Raw genomic sequence first — 14,307 nt, forward strand, 5'->3', positions numbered from 1 at the left:
TCAACTGCAGACTCTCCATCAATGAGATAATATATTAGAGCAGGAAGAAACACTTAAACAACCTCTCCATGAGTGTCATCAAAGCATTTTCGTGGATGCCCCGACTGAGGATAATGAGTGGAAAATGAAAGTATGTCCACAGGATAAAGCATAGGAAAAGTTCTGTATAAATGAGATGCTAAACTTTTGATATTGCCTTGGGTAATAAAATTAAAGGTATTTGCAATGCTGAACTCATTCATCTTAATAAAAAATAAAATTCAGAATTGAAACAAAAGGTCAGTCTTTATTACAGCTGCCCTCACCTCCTAGAACTCTCTCCTTCACTTACCTAAGCCCTAGCCACTCAGCTCCTTGATGTTCCTTGAATATGCCAGGCTCTCTTCTGCCCCAATGCCTTTGTACTGGCTATCTCCTTAGCCTGCAAATGTCCTCCTTTAGATATGCATAGGGCTCATTCCTTTACCTTCCAGTATATCCTCAGATTTTACCTTCTCAGTGAGGCCTACTCTAACTCCCATGCTGGAGCACTCTTTCTCTCTCATTGTCTGTTCTGTTTCTTCCCCATGGCACTTAGGACCTAACACACTATAGAATTTATTTATTTTAAAATATTTAATGTTTGTCTTTGCCCTTTCAGAGCACCATACGAAAAGAAATTTATATCTGTTTTGTTCCTTTATTTTATCTATAGAGCCTGAAAGAATGCCTAATACTCAATAAGTAGTATTTGTTGAATGAATAACTAAAACTCACTTGGATGCTCAATGAGTAAATATCTCGCATTTAAGTTACTCTATATTCTCATTTCCAAATGAAATTAAAAATTATGCTCTTGACTTCATACTTGTATATGCTCTCTAACCATCCCTTTGGTAATTAAGAGTAAAAATGGCACAGGTACTGCTTGTGAGACTATGGCATTGTGATGGCTTATCTTCTAAGAAACTGTGCCAGGTAAAGCACTAAGAATTTCTGTCCACTCCTTAATACGCTAATCTGCAGTGAATCCAGAGATAATACATTTGAAAAGACAGGGGAAAATCACACATGTTTCAGTTAAATAAAACTATGTTACTCACTGCCTACTAAGCTGGCAAGAGATGAGTCAAGATCACTCCCAAGGGCTTTGCTTGCTGTCATTGCAGGACTAGGAGGTGCCATCGGGATGGGTGCAGGCTGCCCAGTTGGTGCCATGGTTGGCATCAGAAGATCACCTAAGCCATCAAACACTGGAAATCAAATATACCAGGCTCAGAATAATGGGAAAAAAATAGATCACATGGAAAATTAAAGGGAAAATCTCTTTTAAAAAACTATGGAAACAGTGACTATACAATCTTATAAAAGAAAACATGTAATTCACACTTATGACTATAACACCAAAAGGAACATCTTTACATATGTCTGCTCATAAACTGTGGAAATCCTAGTGAATATGAACAAAGATGAAAAAATAATCTGTGTAATGTACAGGAAAGAGTGCAGACTTTGGAGTCAGAATTGAGCTCAAACTCAGCTATACACCTTACTAGCTATGTGTCTTTGAGAAAGTTACTGTCTGAGCTGTAGTTTCCTCATCTGTAAATGGGGAGAGTACTACTACTATGTGGCTTTGTTGTGAAGATTTAATTAGATAATACATGTCATGTCTTTATTATAATATTTGCCTATGAATAGGCACTCAGTAAGTGGTAGCCACGGTTACTCATTAAAAACTACCACTAAAATGGGACAACTGTAATAGAACAACAATAAAAAAGTGAAAAAATAAAACTACCACTAAACCACTTTTTTATTAAAAATGGTAGGATTTATCAAATCCTAAATAATTTACTCTAAAATCCTCCAATGCTTACTTTTAAAAGAATTCATAGGTGAGAAAAGAAGGTTGAATCTTTTAGTTTCCTATGAAATAAGTGTCAAAGTAAAACCTGACCTAATGGTCAGTACCTAGTAGTTTATATCTGAAAAACAGTTGATCATATTCGAGGAGTAAGAATTTTAATTTTTTTCTCTTATTATAACAATCACTTTTAGCTCTAACTTTAAGGGCATATTTAAAGTAAACACTATTTCATTAATAGGAATCATGCCATTATTAATGGTTCCTGATTACCATGTAAATAATTACTACTTGTCTAGTTCTTAGAATACAGAAAGGTTATTTAAAATGCAGATGCATAAGATTTGCATGAGTTATTGCTAATATCTATTTCAAAAATTTTGTGGTTCTTAATTTTTTGTCAAAAAACTATGCATAGTTACCAAACATACTACTATACAATGATTCTAAATTAAAAAAAGGACAGCATTCAACTAGAGGCACTGGCAATAGAAGCAACCAAATTGTCAGGCAGCAGATATATTTAGGGTGTTTCTGAAACACATTTAATTGCCAAAAACTCACCAATTGAAAATTTGTAGTAAGGACCCAGCATGGGAAGAGTAGAATGGAAGAGAATACAAACAAAATGACAGCAGGATGAAAGGTTAAAGGCAGGCAAAGAATAGTATTTGTGTCTCAACTTCATAAAATTGAGGGCCATGCAAGCTTCAAAGGGGATAAGCAACAGCAGGGGAGTGTCCAACATTCAGATACTGTATAAAGATTTAGTACAAAGTACTTGTTTTCCCTTAACCATCTCTAAACCATGTGCATGTAAGCTCATGCAAACAGATGGTGTGTGTGTTAAGTTAGATTTCTGCTAGAAATTAACAACAGAAACATGGAAAGGAATTAAAGGTTATTCTTAAAGCTACCAAAATGTACTGAAAAACAGTTACTTAAGTTACTGAATGAGAGATTTATTGAACTTTTTAAAACCAGGTCATCACTCAATATTACGTATGCATTTCCTGATATCATACTAACCTTAGATGGTTTATTTTATAATCAGAACAAATGAAAAGAACGTTTGAAAATCACTGCCTTACCTGATGGATCAAACGAGCTGCTGCTAGACGTTGAAGGCGTTGTTCCAAAAGCGACCTCAAAATTGGGCTGTAGCAGGTTATTCTGAGCTGGAGTCACTGGAGATGGAGAAGGGGCCATGAAAGAACCCCCAAATCCTAGGGAAAATATTGCCAGAAAAAGATAAGCAGGGATAACTAAACATGGGTAAGGCCATAAAAACAGAGTCAGAAAAAGTTGTAGTAGACCAAAAAGGAACTGAATGCATGTAGATGAGAGAAGTCAATGACACCTGCGAAGTTAGTTTTTTAAACGTTTTTCAAGTATCTTGATATCTGTCTTGTATTAATGAGAGATTTAAATTAATTAGAAATAAGATAGCACACAAGTATATATATATATATATATATACACACACACACACCTTTGTTAAGGGAACCTGTGGCAGCCAGAAGAGGGTTAAAGTTCAGATAATTATTTTCATTATATTTAAATTTTGTTTCTTTAAATCACAATACCAGGTAGTTAGAAAATACCTAGTCATACACATTGAACCAGTATAAAAATAAAATAAAAATCAGAAAAATATGCATGCACTCTGCTACCAAATCCTTTTTAATCTTTCATATATGTTCTAATTCCACTGCTGCAACTGCCAAGTGTAGGCTCTCCCAATACCGCTCTCATAATTCCCGAGGTCACCCAGCGGAGTTTCTTGTTTGGACTTCCTTCAATCTAGTCTCTACAGTGCAGCCAGAGTGATTTTTGAATGACAAATGTTGACAACGTTACTTGCCTAAAATCCTTCACCGGGTTCCCATAGCTTTCAGATTCATAGAGTGCAGATTCCTTTGTACAACAAACAAGCTCTTCTGTGTCTGGCTCCCTCCCCACCCCTGCAGACTCGTCGTCGGCAGCCGTCCGTCTCGAGAGACGATGGTGTAGCTTCTTAAGAGTCTATCTGCACCGCCGAGAATGGCTGTGCAGTCCCACTCGGGAGTGACACGGTATCTGTCTCCTCCCGTGTTGAATCGACATCTTGCGATGAAGCTACAGAGCCTGGGCAGGGTGATATGGAGGGTCTGCTGTTGCCCATGCAGCAGACCCCCCCTCTCTTCGCAGCTGAAGGATCCAAGGGAAAGACGGAGTCAATACAGCTTGGCTTCAGGTGCGCCGCAGGAGTTGCCGGTGTTGACTACAATGTCAAACCGCCTTAGGGACTCCGGCTCTGGATTTTCTGTCGGGGTTTACTCCCTTAGCCTTTCCCCAGAAGAGGTATGCCGCAAGGCAGCGGAGGTTTTTTGGAATCAGAGTTTTCCTTCTCTGACCCCTGCAGACTAGGTTGCTGTTTATTGTACCCTCACAGGGAGTCAGACGCCTGCACTGAGAGGGCTTCCTCATCTTATGTTGCTATCAGCCACGGCGACCCTCACCCCGCCCACATCAAGTATGACTGAATTATGTGCTCTGCCTCTGTGTCCTTGGCACCTGGCACATCTCTCCACCCTTAAGCCTTATTATAACTCTTTATTCTCACTCTCAAGCCCCCTCCAGTCCTAGGGATGATCTTTTGATGTCAGGAACTATGTCTTCTTTTCTCACCATTTCCACTAGCAGTCAGACAATGTCTAAAACACTGAATTAATGCTTACTGAAGGAAGGAAACTCCTGAATAGAAAAGGTGAGGAGAAATCAGACTATTGTAAAGTAAGCAAACCTCAAATTAAATATTTATCTTTTGAAGTCTGGAAGCAAACAATTTCTCTCCATTAATAGAAACAGAAACAGCGCTCATCTCTATTGCTTTTGTAGAAAAATTCACAACTTGTGAAGGAAGTAATTTCTTAATAAGATACTAAATGATGTTCTATTATCAAAGAATTTATTACTATCAGAAGTCTTTTTAACTTCGTTTGGGTATATATAATCCTTTCTAATCTAGGTATATCTTCTCTTCTTCAGAAACTACTTACAGAAAAAAAAGTAGGAATGCTTCAAAAAATTCTTAAGCTTACATTCCATAAAACCAATTTATAAGTTTGAAAATGGTTTCCAATGAAATTCTGTCATTATTATTTTCTAAAGCAGGCAATAATATTCAAGTCATGTTGTTCCTGGAAACTGATATTGATTTGAGTTTAAGCTTGTCTTGTATATATATTAAAAATTATAATTTGGGCCTGGCTGGTGTGGCTCATAGATTGAGCACTGGCCTACAAACCAAAAGGTCACCAGTTTGACTCCCAAGTCAGGGCATAGGACTGGGTTGCAGGCCAAGTCCCCAGCTGGGGCTGTGTGAGAGGCAACTGATGGACCTCTCACACATTGATGTTTCTTTCCTTTCTTAAAAAAAAAAGAAAAAAGAAAAAAAATTGTAAGTTGAAAAACTGTTACCTATTAGAAGATGGTCTTTAATATTAATGGTGGCTACTTTTAGTGATTTTAGTATTTGAATGACATAAGCATCATGTAACTTTCCTAATTAAAGAAAAAACATTCCTTATATCTTTAAGAATTTATATTAGTATGAAGTCAAGATGGGCTAACAGTAATTATTTCTGTGGATGTGACCATTTTGGTTCTAAGGAGGTTAGTGGCTGTGTTAGTACTGACTGTTTTGAAACATCCTACACCTCAAAGTTGGAATATGGCTCTGGTTAATTTAGGCAATTGTTCTATGGTGTGGTTCTCCTTGTTATAGGTGAATGTGGAGACAATTGTACTTGACTCTCAGTTTCTTAAAACTAGGCGCAAAAACGACAATATGTTCTAGAATCACATCATCTTAGTGTTGGGGAGGGCCTTATGATAATCTGATTCAATCCTATCTTTCCACGGCTGAAAGAAAGGATGCAAAGTGGAGTTAACACACCTACCTAAGGTTTAGTAGTAGAAAGAGAAAAACATATGCATTTACACAGGGTTCACCTGCTTAGTGCTACTGAACTTCATAAGATAAGTAGATCTCATCTATAGGTGAATAAATAACATTATTTGATGGAAAAAAATTAGTGCCTTCTTTGAGGCAGTGAAGAGTAAAACCAAGTTGGCATGAAGCTCACCAATGTGAGGTACTTGTTCTAAGCATTTAATTAAGTTGAACCATATAAATTGCCAATATCTGAGCATTTTGTCCTACAAAAACATAATTTCATATCGTTTAACATAAAACAAAGATTAGCTCATTAAACCTATCATCAATCACATGCAGTTCCACAGGTGAGGGAAGAGACACCAGAGAAGTTAAATAATTTGTCCAAGGTCAAATGATGGCAAATGTAGAGCCACGATTCTATACAGGAATCTTCTAGACCCTGGTTCTTCACTATATTACTACAAAGCCTCTTTCGCACAGCCAGTAGTAATACACTTGTACCCTTCCTATAGGTTTATAAATTTGACAAAGTTGTGGAAAGGTGACTTTTCTCCATTATACTCAGTTCCTATGAGGTTGGTGCCCTTACAAACCTAGACTAATTAAAAAGCTATAAAGTGATATGAAATAATCAATAGATTATCTTAAAGAAAAATTCTATTGCTATACTCTAATGAAGAGCTAAACAAAGAAGGTATAGACATTAATAAGGAGTTTGCGGAACTCCTCCTGTTAAAGAAAAAGTTTTAGACCCCAGGAATAGAGGTAAATAGTAAGAAAATTGAAACCACTAATCTTTTTTTCTCTATGGTTCTAAATTATATTAAGAAATGTGTTCTATGGACCTGAAAATAAGGTAATAATCAGTAGGCTTGTGCATGTCCTGCAGGCATATTGGACTGTCCTACACTATAACTGAATTGCCGGTACTCAGCCTCCTACAGACTCACTCACTGCCTTTTATCACAGATGATTAGTTTTAAAAATGTATCTTTCTAAAAGGGAACAGCCTACGCACTTAAAGAAGTTATATTAATATAGACATATCAAAACTGACAGTCAAAACACATTATATTACTTGGATCAAGAGAGTAAAAGTTTAAAACTATTGGTAGATAAACATACTCCCTCATACATTCTCCCCACACTCACACTTGGTCCATTATGTTAAAAGATGATGTAATTTCAATTATTCTCAGTGGTACAGTCAGTTATTAACACATTCCATTTATGAAGATCAATCTGAGATAGCCAACATTTCTAGGAAAAATAGCCTGAGAACCTTTTGTCTGGCATGTTCAGGCTGTTTCCCAGCCCCACAGAGGACGAAAGTATTGGTCCTCTGTAGACCTTCCCATTTAGTGAAAATTGTGATTTATTAATTCAATACAGAACATTTTTATATTTTAAATCAGTTCAAGGACTTCTATGGCTCTACTAAAAAGTAATGTGTATCACGTGGTTAACAGAGAATGCATAACTATGAAGTGCCTCATAGACTGGCCCATATTCTTTCCTGCCTTTGGAATTAAAGACAGGATGTGTGTGACACATACCATTATTAGCATAGACTTATGGTGCAGTCACTGCAGAATTGTGTCTGTTATGGAAGAATATGGATTTCCTGCTTGATGTCAACCTCAGAAGTTAGGTATATCCTTCAACACACCTAATCTCCCTTAATAATCTCATCTTTATATTCATCATTCAGGAGTTTGTCTATATCTTTCAAACATCTATATTTTAAGCTGATATATACTGAGAGGAGTTTGACAGCTTTACTCTTTACTGTGTGAAATAATATTTCCCTTTATTTGTTAAAGACTTAACTCTCAAGTTTCCAGCCAGACTACATCTGAGATATGGATAATATCTATGTCCTACCAGTAATTTCAATGACTTGGAGAGAATACCCAAAGAAAAAGAAAAACTTATTGGAATTTTGCAAAAAGCCAGAACATTTGATTTAACATGCCATTTCAATCTTAATTATAACTTCAAAGAAAAAAATTTATAATCAATAATCTCATTTTTTAATTTACAAGGTCATTTCCCCCAAAATAGCCATTTAAAATTATGCTATTTCTGCAGCCTGTTAAAATCTTATTGCTATACTTAAAAATATGAATTAAATATTCTGGTTTAGCAAGAGCTTGAAAGTCTCTGTGACCAATTTGAAGATGCTATAAAGAATATCTAGACCAGGAGAAAATCCAAAAAAGCTAGTTGGTTTTTAAAAATTTTCCAAGCAGCTAGTTGTGGTTTGTGGTAAGTGCACTGCCTCTTATCATATCTGCAACTTCCAAAGTCAGAGTGGAACTCCAAATTTTCACCATTCAGAAAAATACCAGCTGGAGTCACTGGTATGAAGTGGATCTGGCAAATGGGTGTGTCACGTTTGCTGGAAAGGATGGGAAAGACAGGAAGAATGCCATTGCCTCTGGGTAAGATTATTATATAACCAGTTTGAATTTCTGGTGGAAAGAAAGGTCAAGAGTCAGCTTGTGATAACCCCCGCCAGCCTCTTGAGGAAATACTTGACCTCATGTCAAATGTCGTACAACTCTGAAGGTCGATGAGGCCATTCTGCATTACTAATCCAAGAATCAATGTTCCTTAGCCTGGTACACCTGGTGTAAGGACTATTCATTATACTAAACAATGAGAGCCTGTCACTCACCCTATCACAGGCTACATGGCTAGCACAGACTTTAAACTGAGAGGTTCTGGACATGGCGGCTTTCCTTTGCTGACAGGACCCACATTCGCACCAGCTCCTTGCCAATCTCATCACAAAAAACATGTCCATTTTGATGACTGGGGAGGGAAAGCAGAAGTTGCATCCAAGCATCTGAGGCCTCCATGATGCTGCGGCTGTGCTCCCTGTCACGCACTCTTCTCAGTAAAGTCAGAGTGAAGTAAACCAGGAGCGTCTCATGAGTTGGATAAGCTGAATCTGAAACTCTTGCACCCTTGCAACTGGGAAGTGCTTTGCCTATAAAAATTGTAATTTCTAGGCCTGGCTATCATTAAGCACACTTTGCCTTGCCCTCAAGGAAGATCAACAGTTGCCTTTCCTATCTTTGAGTCCTTGAAATATTTCCTTTTGTTCTATGTATCCCATCCTGGCAATAGCAATAATCCTAAGCATCTTGTGCCAATCTATTCTACAACCTAGTCTTATTGCACTGGGATTACTCCAGGGATTTTCAGATAGAAAAATGAGCTGCTGGTTTAAAAGGTGGCAGCAGCTTCAACCTAATGGTGCTAATCTATAAGAATTTCTCCTAAGTGTGATTCATATGCTATAGAATCAATTGTCAAACACAAGAATATTACCTCTTTAGTAAGCAAAAAGAAATATGCTAACCAAAAGCAAGGCAGATTAGAAACATCCATGGAGCCAAAGGGGTGGCTTGTATACAAATGTGATTTTTTAAGACTAATTTCACAGAATTCTGGGAAATAATCAGTCTTCTATTATGTAATGTCTTGATTTTCAATTTCATGTCTCAAAAGGGAAAGAAAACATGCACCTTAAAATTTACATAATATTTGTTACTTAACTTCTACAAAAAATATCCAAACTTAACTTCCACAAAAGACCATTTTATTTTAATTTATTTACCAGCTAGTAGGTCTGCCGATGCTGACGAACTAGAAGCAGCCTGAGGTGCAGGTTGGGGCTCAGAAGCACTAGTTCCAAACGCATCTACCCATTATCCATTATGCAGCAAGAAAGTAAAAGAGCGTAAACAGTAAGTACAGTAAATAATTTAAGTATTTCGCAGATAAATGCTTAGATATGGAGCTTGGTATGGTGAGCCAGTCACCTATGGATATGTCAAATGATAGAGTGAATTGAATTATGCTTTGATCAGTGTATTCTCTCAAAAAAGAGTTATGTAATATTTAAGAATTAACACCTTTGTAAGAGTAAGAGAATTTTTTTTAAGAATAAAATTTTGGGACTAAAACCTGTCACCTATCAGAACAGGATTGAAGTGTTAAGAATTTTCCCCAAAAGTAATAAAATAAAATTTTCCCTTTAGAAATCAATTAAACTTAAAAATTTTTAAACAAACTTAATTCAAGCAGCAGCAGCAGCCCTCCTGTACCCATATATCTAGATTCTGTGTTTATTTGCCACAATTTTTGAGCTTTTGATGTCAGAGGCTATGACATCTTTGCACCCCTCCTACAGCCTATTCATCATGGCACACAGAGTATTTGATGTGGGCTTAACTTGCTGAGGATATTTTAGCCAAGAGCATACACATGTATGGACATTCATCAAGAAATAACTTCAACCCTGCATTTTTCCCTTGTAAATTTACTGCTAACAGAAGACTTCAAATGTCTCCTCCAAAGGAGTTGTTCAGGAGTTAATTTAGCACATTTCCCTGCCTTCAAATAACAGAAAAAGAAAAGGAAAACGCATTTAACTCAATAAAACATATTCCAATTCTCTTGGAAGATTTCAAAACATTAAACTCAACATAAATAAACCCTACAGAATAATGTAAAACATGTAGTGCTTATACTTTGAGTTTTGAGTGGCTTCTTTGTTTACAATTCCAAATATAGTTAATTTTTATATTGCCTTTAAGAACTTAGAAATGTTGATTTAGCCAACAGATCAGGATCACCAGGGAAGAGAGTAGAAGTAAATTCCAACATGCTGATTCTACAATAGGATGGACAAAATGTTAAAAACACAATGATCTGGAGATGTTAGACCATGCACGGAGAATTATGACGAACTGATGAGGATGAAGATGATGATGGCAAAGAAATGAAAAAGATCTTAAAAATTTATGTTCACATTAAAGAGATGGAAATGACTTCACATGGTCAAAAAAAGAAGCAAAAGATCCACAAATTATTCTGAGGGAAAAAAAGGTTCTCTAGTGTTGAAGGAGGAGAGAGAGAGATACGCACCCCCAAAAAGGTCTATCACACCTGAAGAGTCCGCCTTTGCTGGAGAGGCAGTGGTTGCGGGAGATGGCGATGCAAATGTATCCACTGCAGTGAAGTACACAACAGGAAAATTGTATGTCACCCAAAGGAAAATGAAACCATAAGCCTTGACTAATGGCTTCTTGAGAGTTCATGTTTAACAGCAGGCAATCAGACTGCAGGCAGTCTTAACAGTTAAGAAAAAAGCAAATGGATTTTAAAATATACACTTTCCAGAAGAAAATAAAACTTGACTTCTTGAGGTCAGAGGTTTTAGTGAGGTTTGAACTATCACGTTAGATTTGAAATATTACCCTTCATCCGTTGGTGATGGGCCAAAGAATGAGATCTTAAAAAAGTGATTTTTGAGTTTAAAAGAACTCAAGACAAACCCACATGTTTTCATACGGACCTCTCCATGCATAACCCCCACGAGATACCTCTGAAGGCTGGACGTGGGCGGAGGACTCACCGGATAAGAGGTCAGCAGTGAGAGAACTCTCAGGCACGGGAGAGGCCCCTTGTGGTGGAGAGGAGAAAGCATCTTCCGAAAGTGAAACAAACCAAAACCAAGCAGAAGTAAGTAGAAAGCTGAAATCAAAGTCAAACATCTAACAAATGCATTATCACAGGGGAGTACAAGGAGCTTAATCACGAAAACATCTAGGAAAACTGACTTTAAGAAAAGGGTGGCTTTGGTTTTACCTGTACCGAACAGGTCTATGCTAGGAGCAGCATCTGGCTTAGGCGCTGCAGCAACTTCAGGAGCAGACTCAAATAAATCTAAGACCAAGAACACACACGCCTTTACTCAGCTTGACAAACCAGCCTGAAACAACAGTATTACTTTCTAGTTCGGAATCATACTCTGGAGAATTCTGAAATAAGCAACAAATGGTTTCTAGAGAACCATTCAGTTACACAGTATTCATGCAGTAGTAGCTGTGGATGCAGCACATTGCAAGAACCAGCATTCAATCCACCAGATGTAAAGGGGTCAAGAACAACAAAAAATTACCACCAAAGATATCTAGGGCAGGAGGAGCGGTGGTGGTGGTGGTGGTGGTGGCGGCGGCGGCGGCGGAGGTGGTGGCAGTAGTGGCGGTGGCGGTGGTGGCAGCAGTAGTAGCAGCAGTGGCAGCTGCAACAGCGGGAGCAGGAGAAGGAGCAGTGGCGGGAACCGGAGGGGCTGTGCTAGCTGTAGGGGTAACTACAGGAACACTGGTCTCAGGTGGCTTCATTGCAAAGAGGTCCAGCTCAGGTGCAGCCTCTGCACTACCTTCAGACGTGGCAAAGGGGTCTTTTGGAGAGGAAAGTGGAGACACATAGAGCATCAGTAAGGAAAGAGACAAGAGACTGGCATCATAACTACGGGTAAGAGACACCTGACATGGATATTTACACACTACCTACGCACTAGGCTGCTTGGACTGAACTGCTGCTATCCTATTAGCAGGGGTCAGTGATTAGGATGTTTTTCCAAAGAAGAAAAGAAAATTGAGCAGGTACCACAAGTTAAGAAAACAGAAACACTTCAATGTACTGTAAGATTAGCCTACAATCTAGAATCAGAAATTGTTCTTCAAATCCTTATTTGATCTGGTCAATCTGGTAGCTTTGAAAATTGATTAAAACATGCCTGTATAATTAAACTCTGTATTACAAAAGAGTTACAATATAGCATTAGAGAATAGAAAACATTAAGAGGGCATACTTGCACTGACAAAAATTGTCAATCTTGAGAAATTGCCAATTTTGATAAGTATGCATTTCATTGTCTTAATGTTTTAAGTGCTGCATTATTTATTCAGTTATAATGAATGACACTTTATACTCAGAAGTAGTCAAAATTAGAAAAACATATGGCCCCATCTAACTATGGGAGGTTCACATTAGAACAGAAAAACAACAGACGGGCTCGTGACTTTAAACCCACCATTTCCTGAACATGCATCAAGTGCTGCGGCTACAGGGGTTGGGGGAGCTGGTGCGGCGGCCCCTTCGGATGCTGCAGGGGCCTCCCCGGGAGAAGCTGCAAAGGCATCTTGGGTGCAGTTTTTAAAACAGTAGAAATTAAAAGAATAAAAAGAGAAGAAAATATAGTAAAAGAACCAAGTTAAATTGCAAAGTAGGCTCCCTTATACAACATGAACTTCTTAAAATGCATTTTTATGGCCCATGCACTGTTGGCAGTCACAAAACAATAACTCTTTGTGCCCCTTCATGTTAATTACATGCAAGCGGTACAGTGTTGATACAGTGAGGCCTATTAGGACCCAGAAGGTAACAAGATTCTCATTGTATAAGGGCTCTGAGAAGCATGTTTTATGTATCATTAGAAATTAATGGATGTGAAAAGTAAAACAAAAAAGGAACTTTATTATATCATTTAAGACATTAAACTTTTGATGTCCAGGTAGTACTTACTCACTACATTACTATGATGTCTTTGACTAGTGGTTTCTAGCAAACATGATGTTTTCTTTAATGCCAATAAAATGAAATATATCATGGTAATGTAAACGAACAGTTTTAGTTTAAAAATTTTTTTATAGTTTAGTACACGAGAAATTATACTGTGAATACAAAAGGTTTACAAAATATTCATAAAAGATAGGTTTTCGTAATCCTTGAAAAGAATTTCCAGATACAATCAAGGACTTGTTTTAAAGAAATAGAGAGATAATAAAATTAAGGGAAATGACACCATAATGTCTTTATTTTGACTTAAATTTACTGTTGTTTTAAAACATTTTATTACTCCATTTCTTTTGAAAATCATCTATTTTCAAGGGATTAAAATATAGTTTCATGTTTTATGAATATGTGTTATTACTACTTAGAGTAGAAAATCCATTAACATAGAGGCATCCCCAGTTTATAATTGCCCAATTTATAAACTGTTGATGTGTACAAATGGTTCTCAATGTGTTTTTTGCCAACAGATGATGTTAATTGTGGTAAAAAAAAAAAAAAATCCTGGAGTTTTGGAAGAGATTCTATAGTTCCAAAGTGCAAAAGGAATGGAGCCATCATAAGTATGACTTGCTTAGAAGAAACCCCTGGAAAGTGGGCACCAACACCCACCTAGAACCTACCACTTAATGCTAGATTTCCCATCTTAAAATACTGCCTTCCATCATATCTATCAGAGTTCCCTAGAACACTGTTCCTCTGGCTACTAAAAGGAATTTGTCAATCACGCTTGGGAAACACTACACAATATATCCCCTTTTTCAGAGCTTTATGTAGTATATCAGGCTGTAGGAAATCCTACAGCAAGGCACTTGTTTCTCAGTTTAACCCAGCATGTTCCAAAATGATCTGCTTTTGAAACACACTTTAGCAATGCCTTGAGGCCCAGCATTAATTTCAATAATGGATATCAAATTAGAGACTCACTTGGCTTAAAATGTCTTTTACAAATATCCCTAAAAGGGACAATGGGACAATCAGTTGTACATATTTTATACATTTATTGGCTCTGATTACTTCTTTCATCTACACTGAGGGAATGCACATTCTAAGCAGAGATCAATGAGGGGAGAGGCCAAAAAAT

General features: G+C 37.3%; 1 protein-coding gene across 1 annotated transcript in view; it reads right to left on the bottom strand.

The window, feature by feature from the left end:
• The window catches only part of SNAP91 (synaptosome associated protein 91), a 136,522-nt gene that overhangs the window by 25,838 nt on the left and 96,377 nt on the right, over positions 1–14,307 (bottom strand). Inside the window, exons 17-24 of the mRNA XM_090279625.1 lie at positions 12,685–12,792; positions 11,767–12,048; positions 11,454–11,531; positions 11,221–11,292; positions 10,731–10,814; positions 9,418–9,501; positions 2,938–3,072; positions 1,083–1,232 (exon numbers count right to left, since the gene is read on the bottom strand). Of these exons, the coding sequence (XP_090135751.1) occupies positions 1,083–1,232; positions 2,938–3,072; positions 9,418–9,501; positions 10,731–10,814; positions 11,221–11,292; positions 11,454–11,531; positions 11,767–12,048; positions 12,685–12,792 (993 nt within the window). The remainder of the gene's footprint in view (positions 1–1,082; positions 1,233–2,937; positions 3,073–9,417; positions 9,502–10,730; positions 10,815–11,220; positions 11,293–11,453; positions 11,532–11,766; positions 12,049–12,684; positions 12,793–14,307) is intronic.

Source organism: Furipterus horrens, unplaced genomic scaffold (genome assembly GCF_987537825.1).
Source record: "Furipterus horrens unplaced genomic scaffold, mFurHor1.1.pri manual_scaffold_6, whole genome shotgun sequence".
In the NCBI taxonomy this organism is placed as follows: Eukaryota; Metazoa; Chordata; class Mammalia; order Chiroptera; family Furipteridae; genus Furipterus; species Furipterus horrens.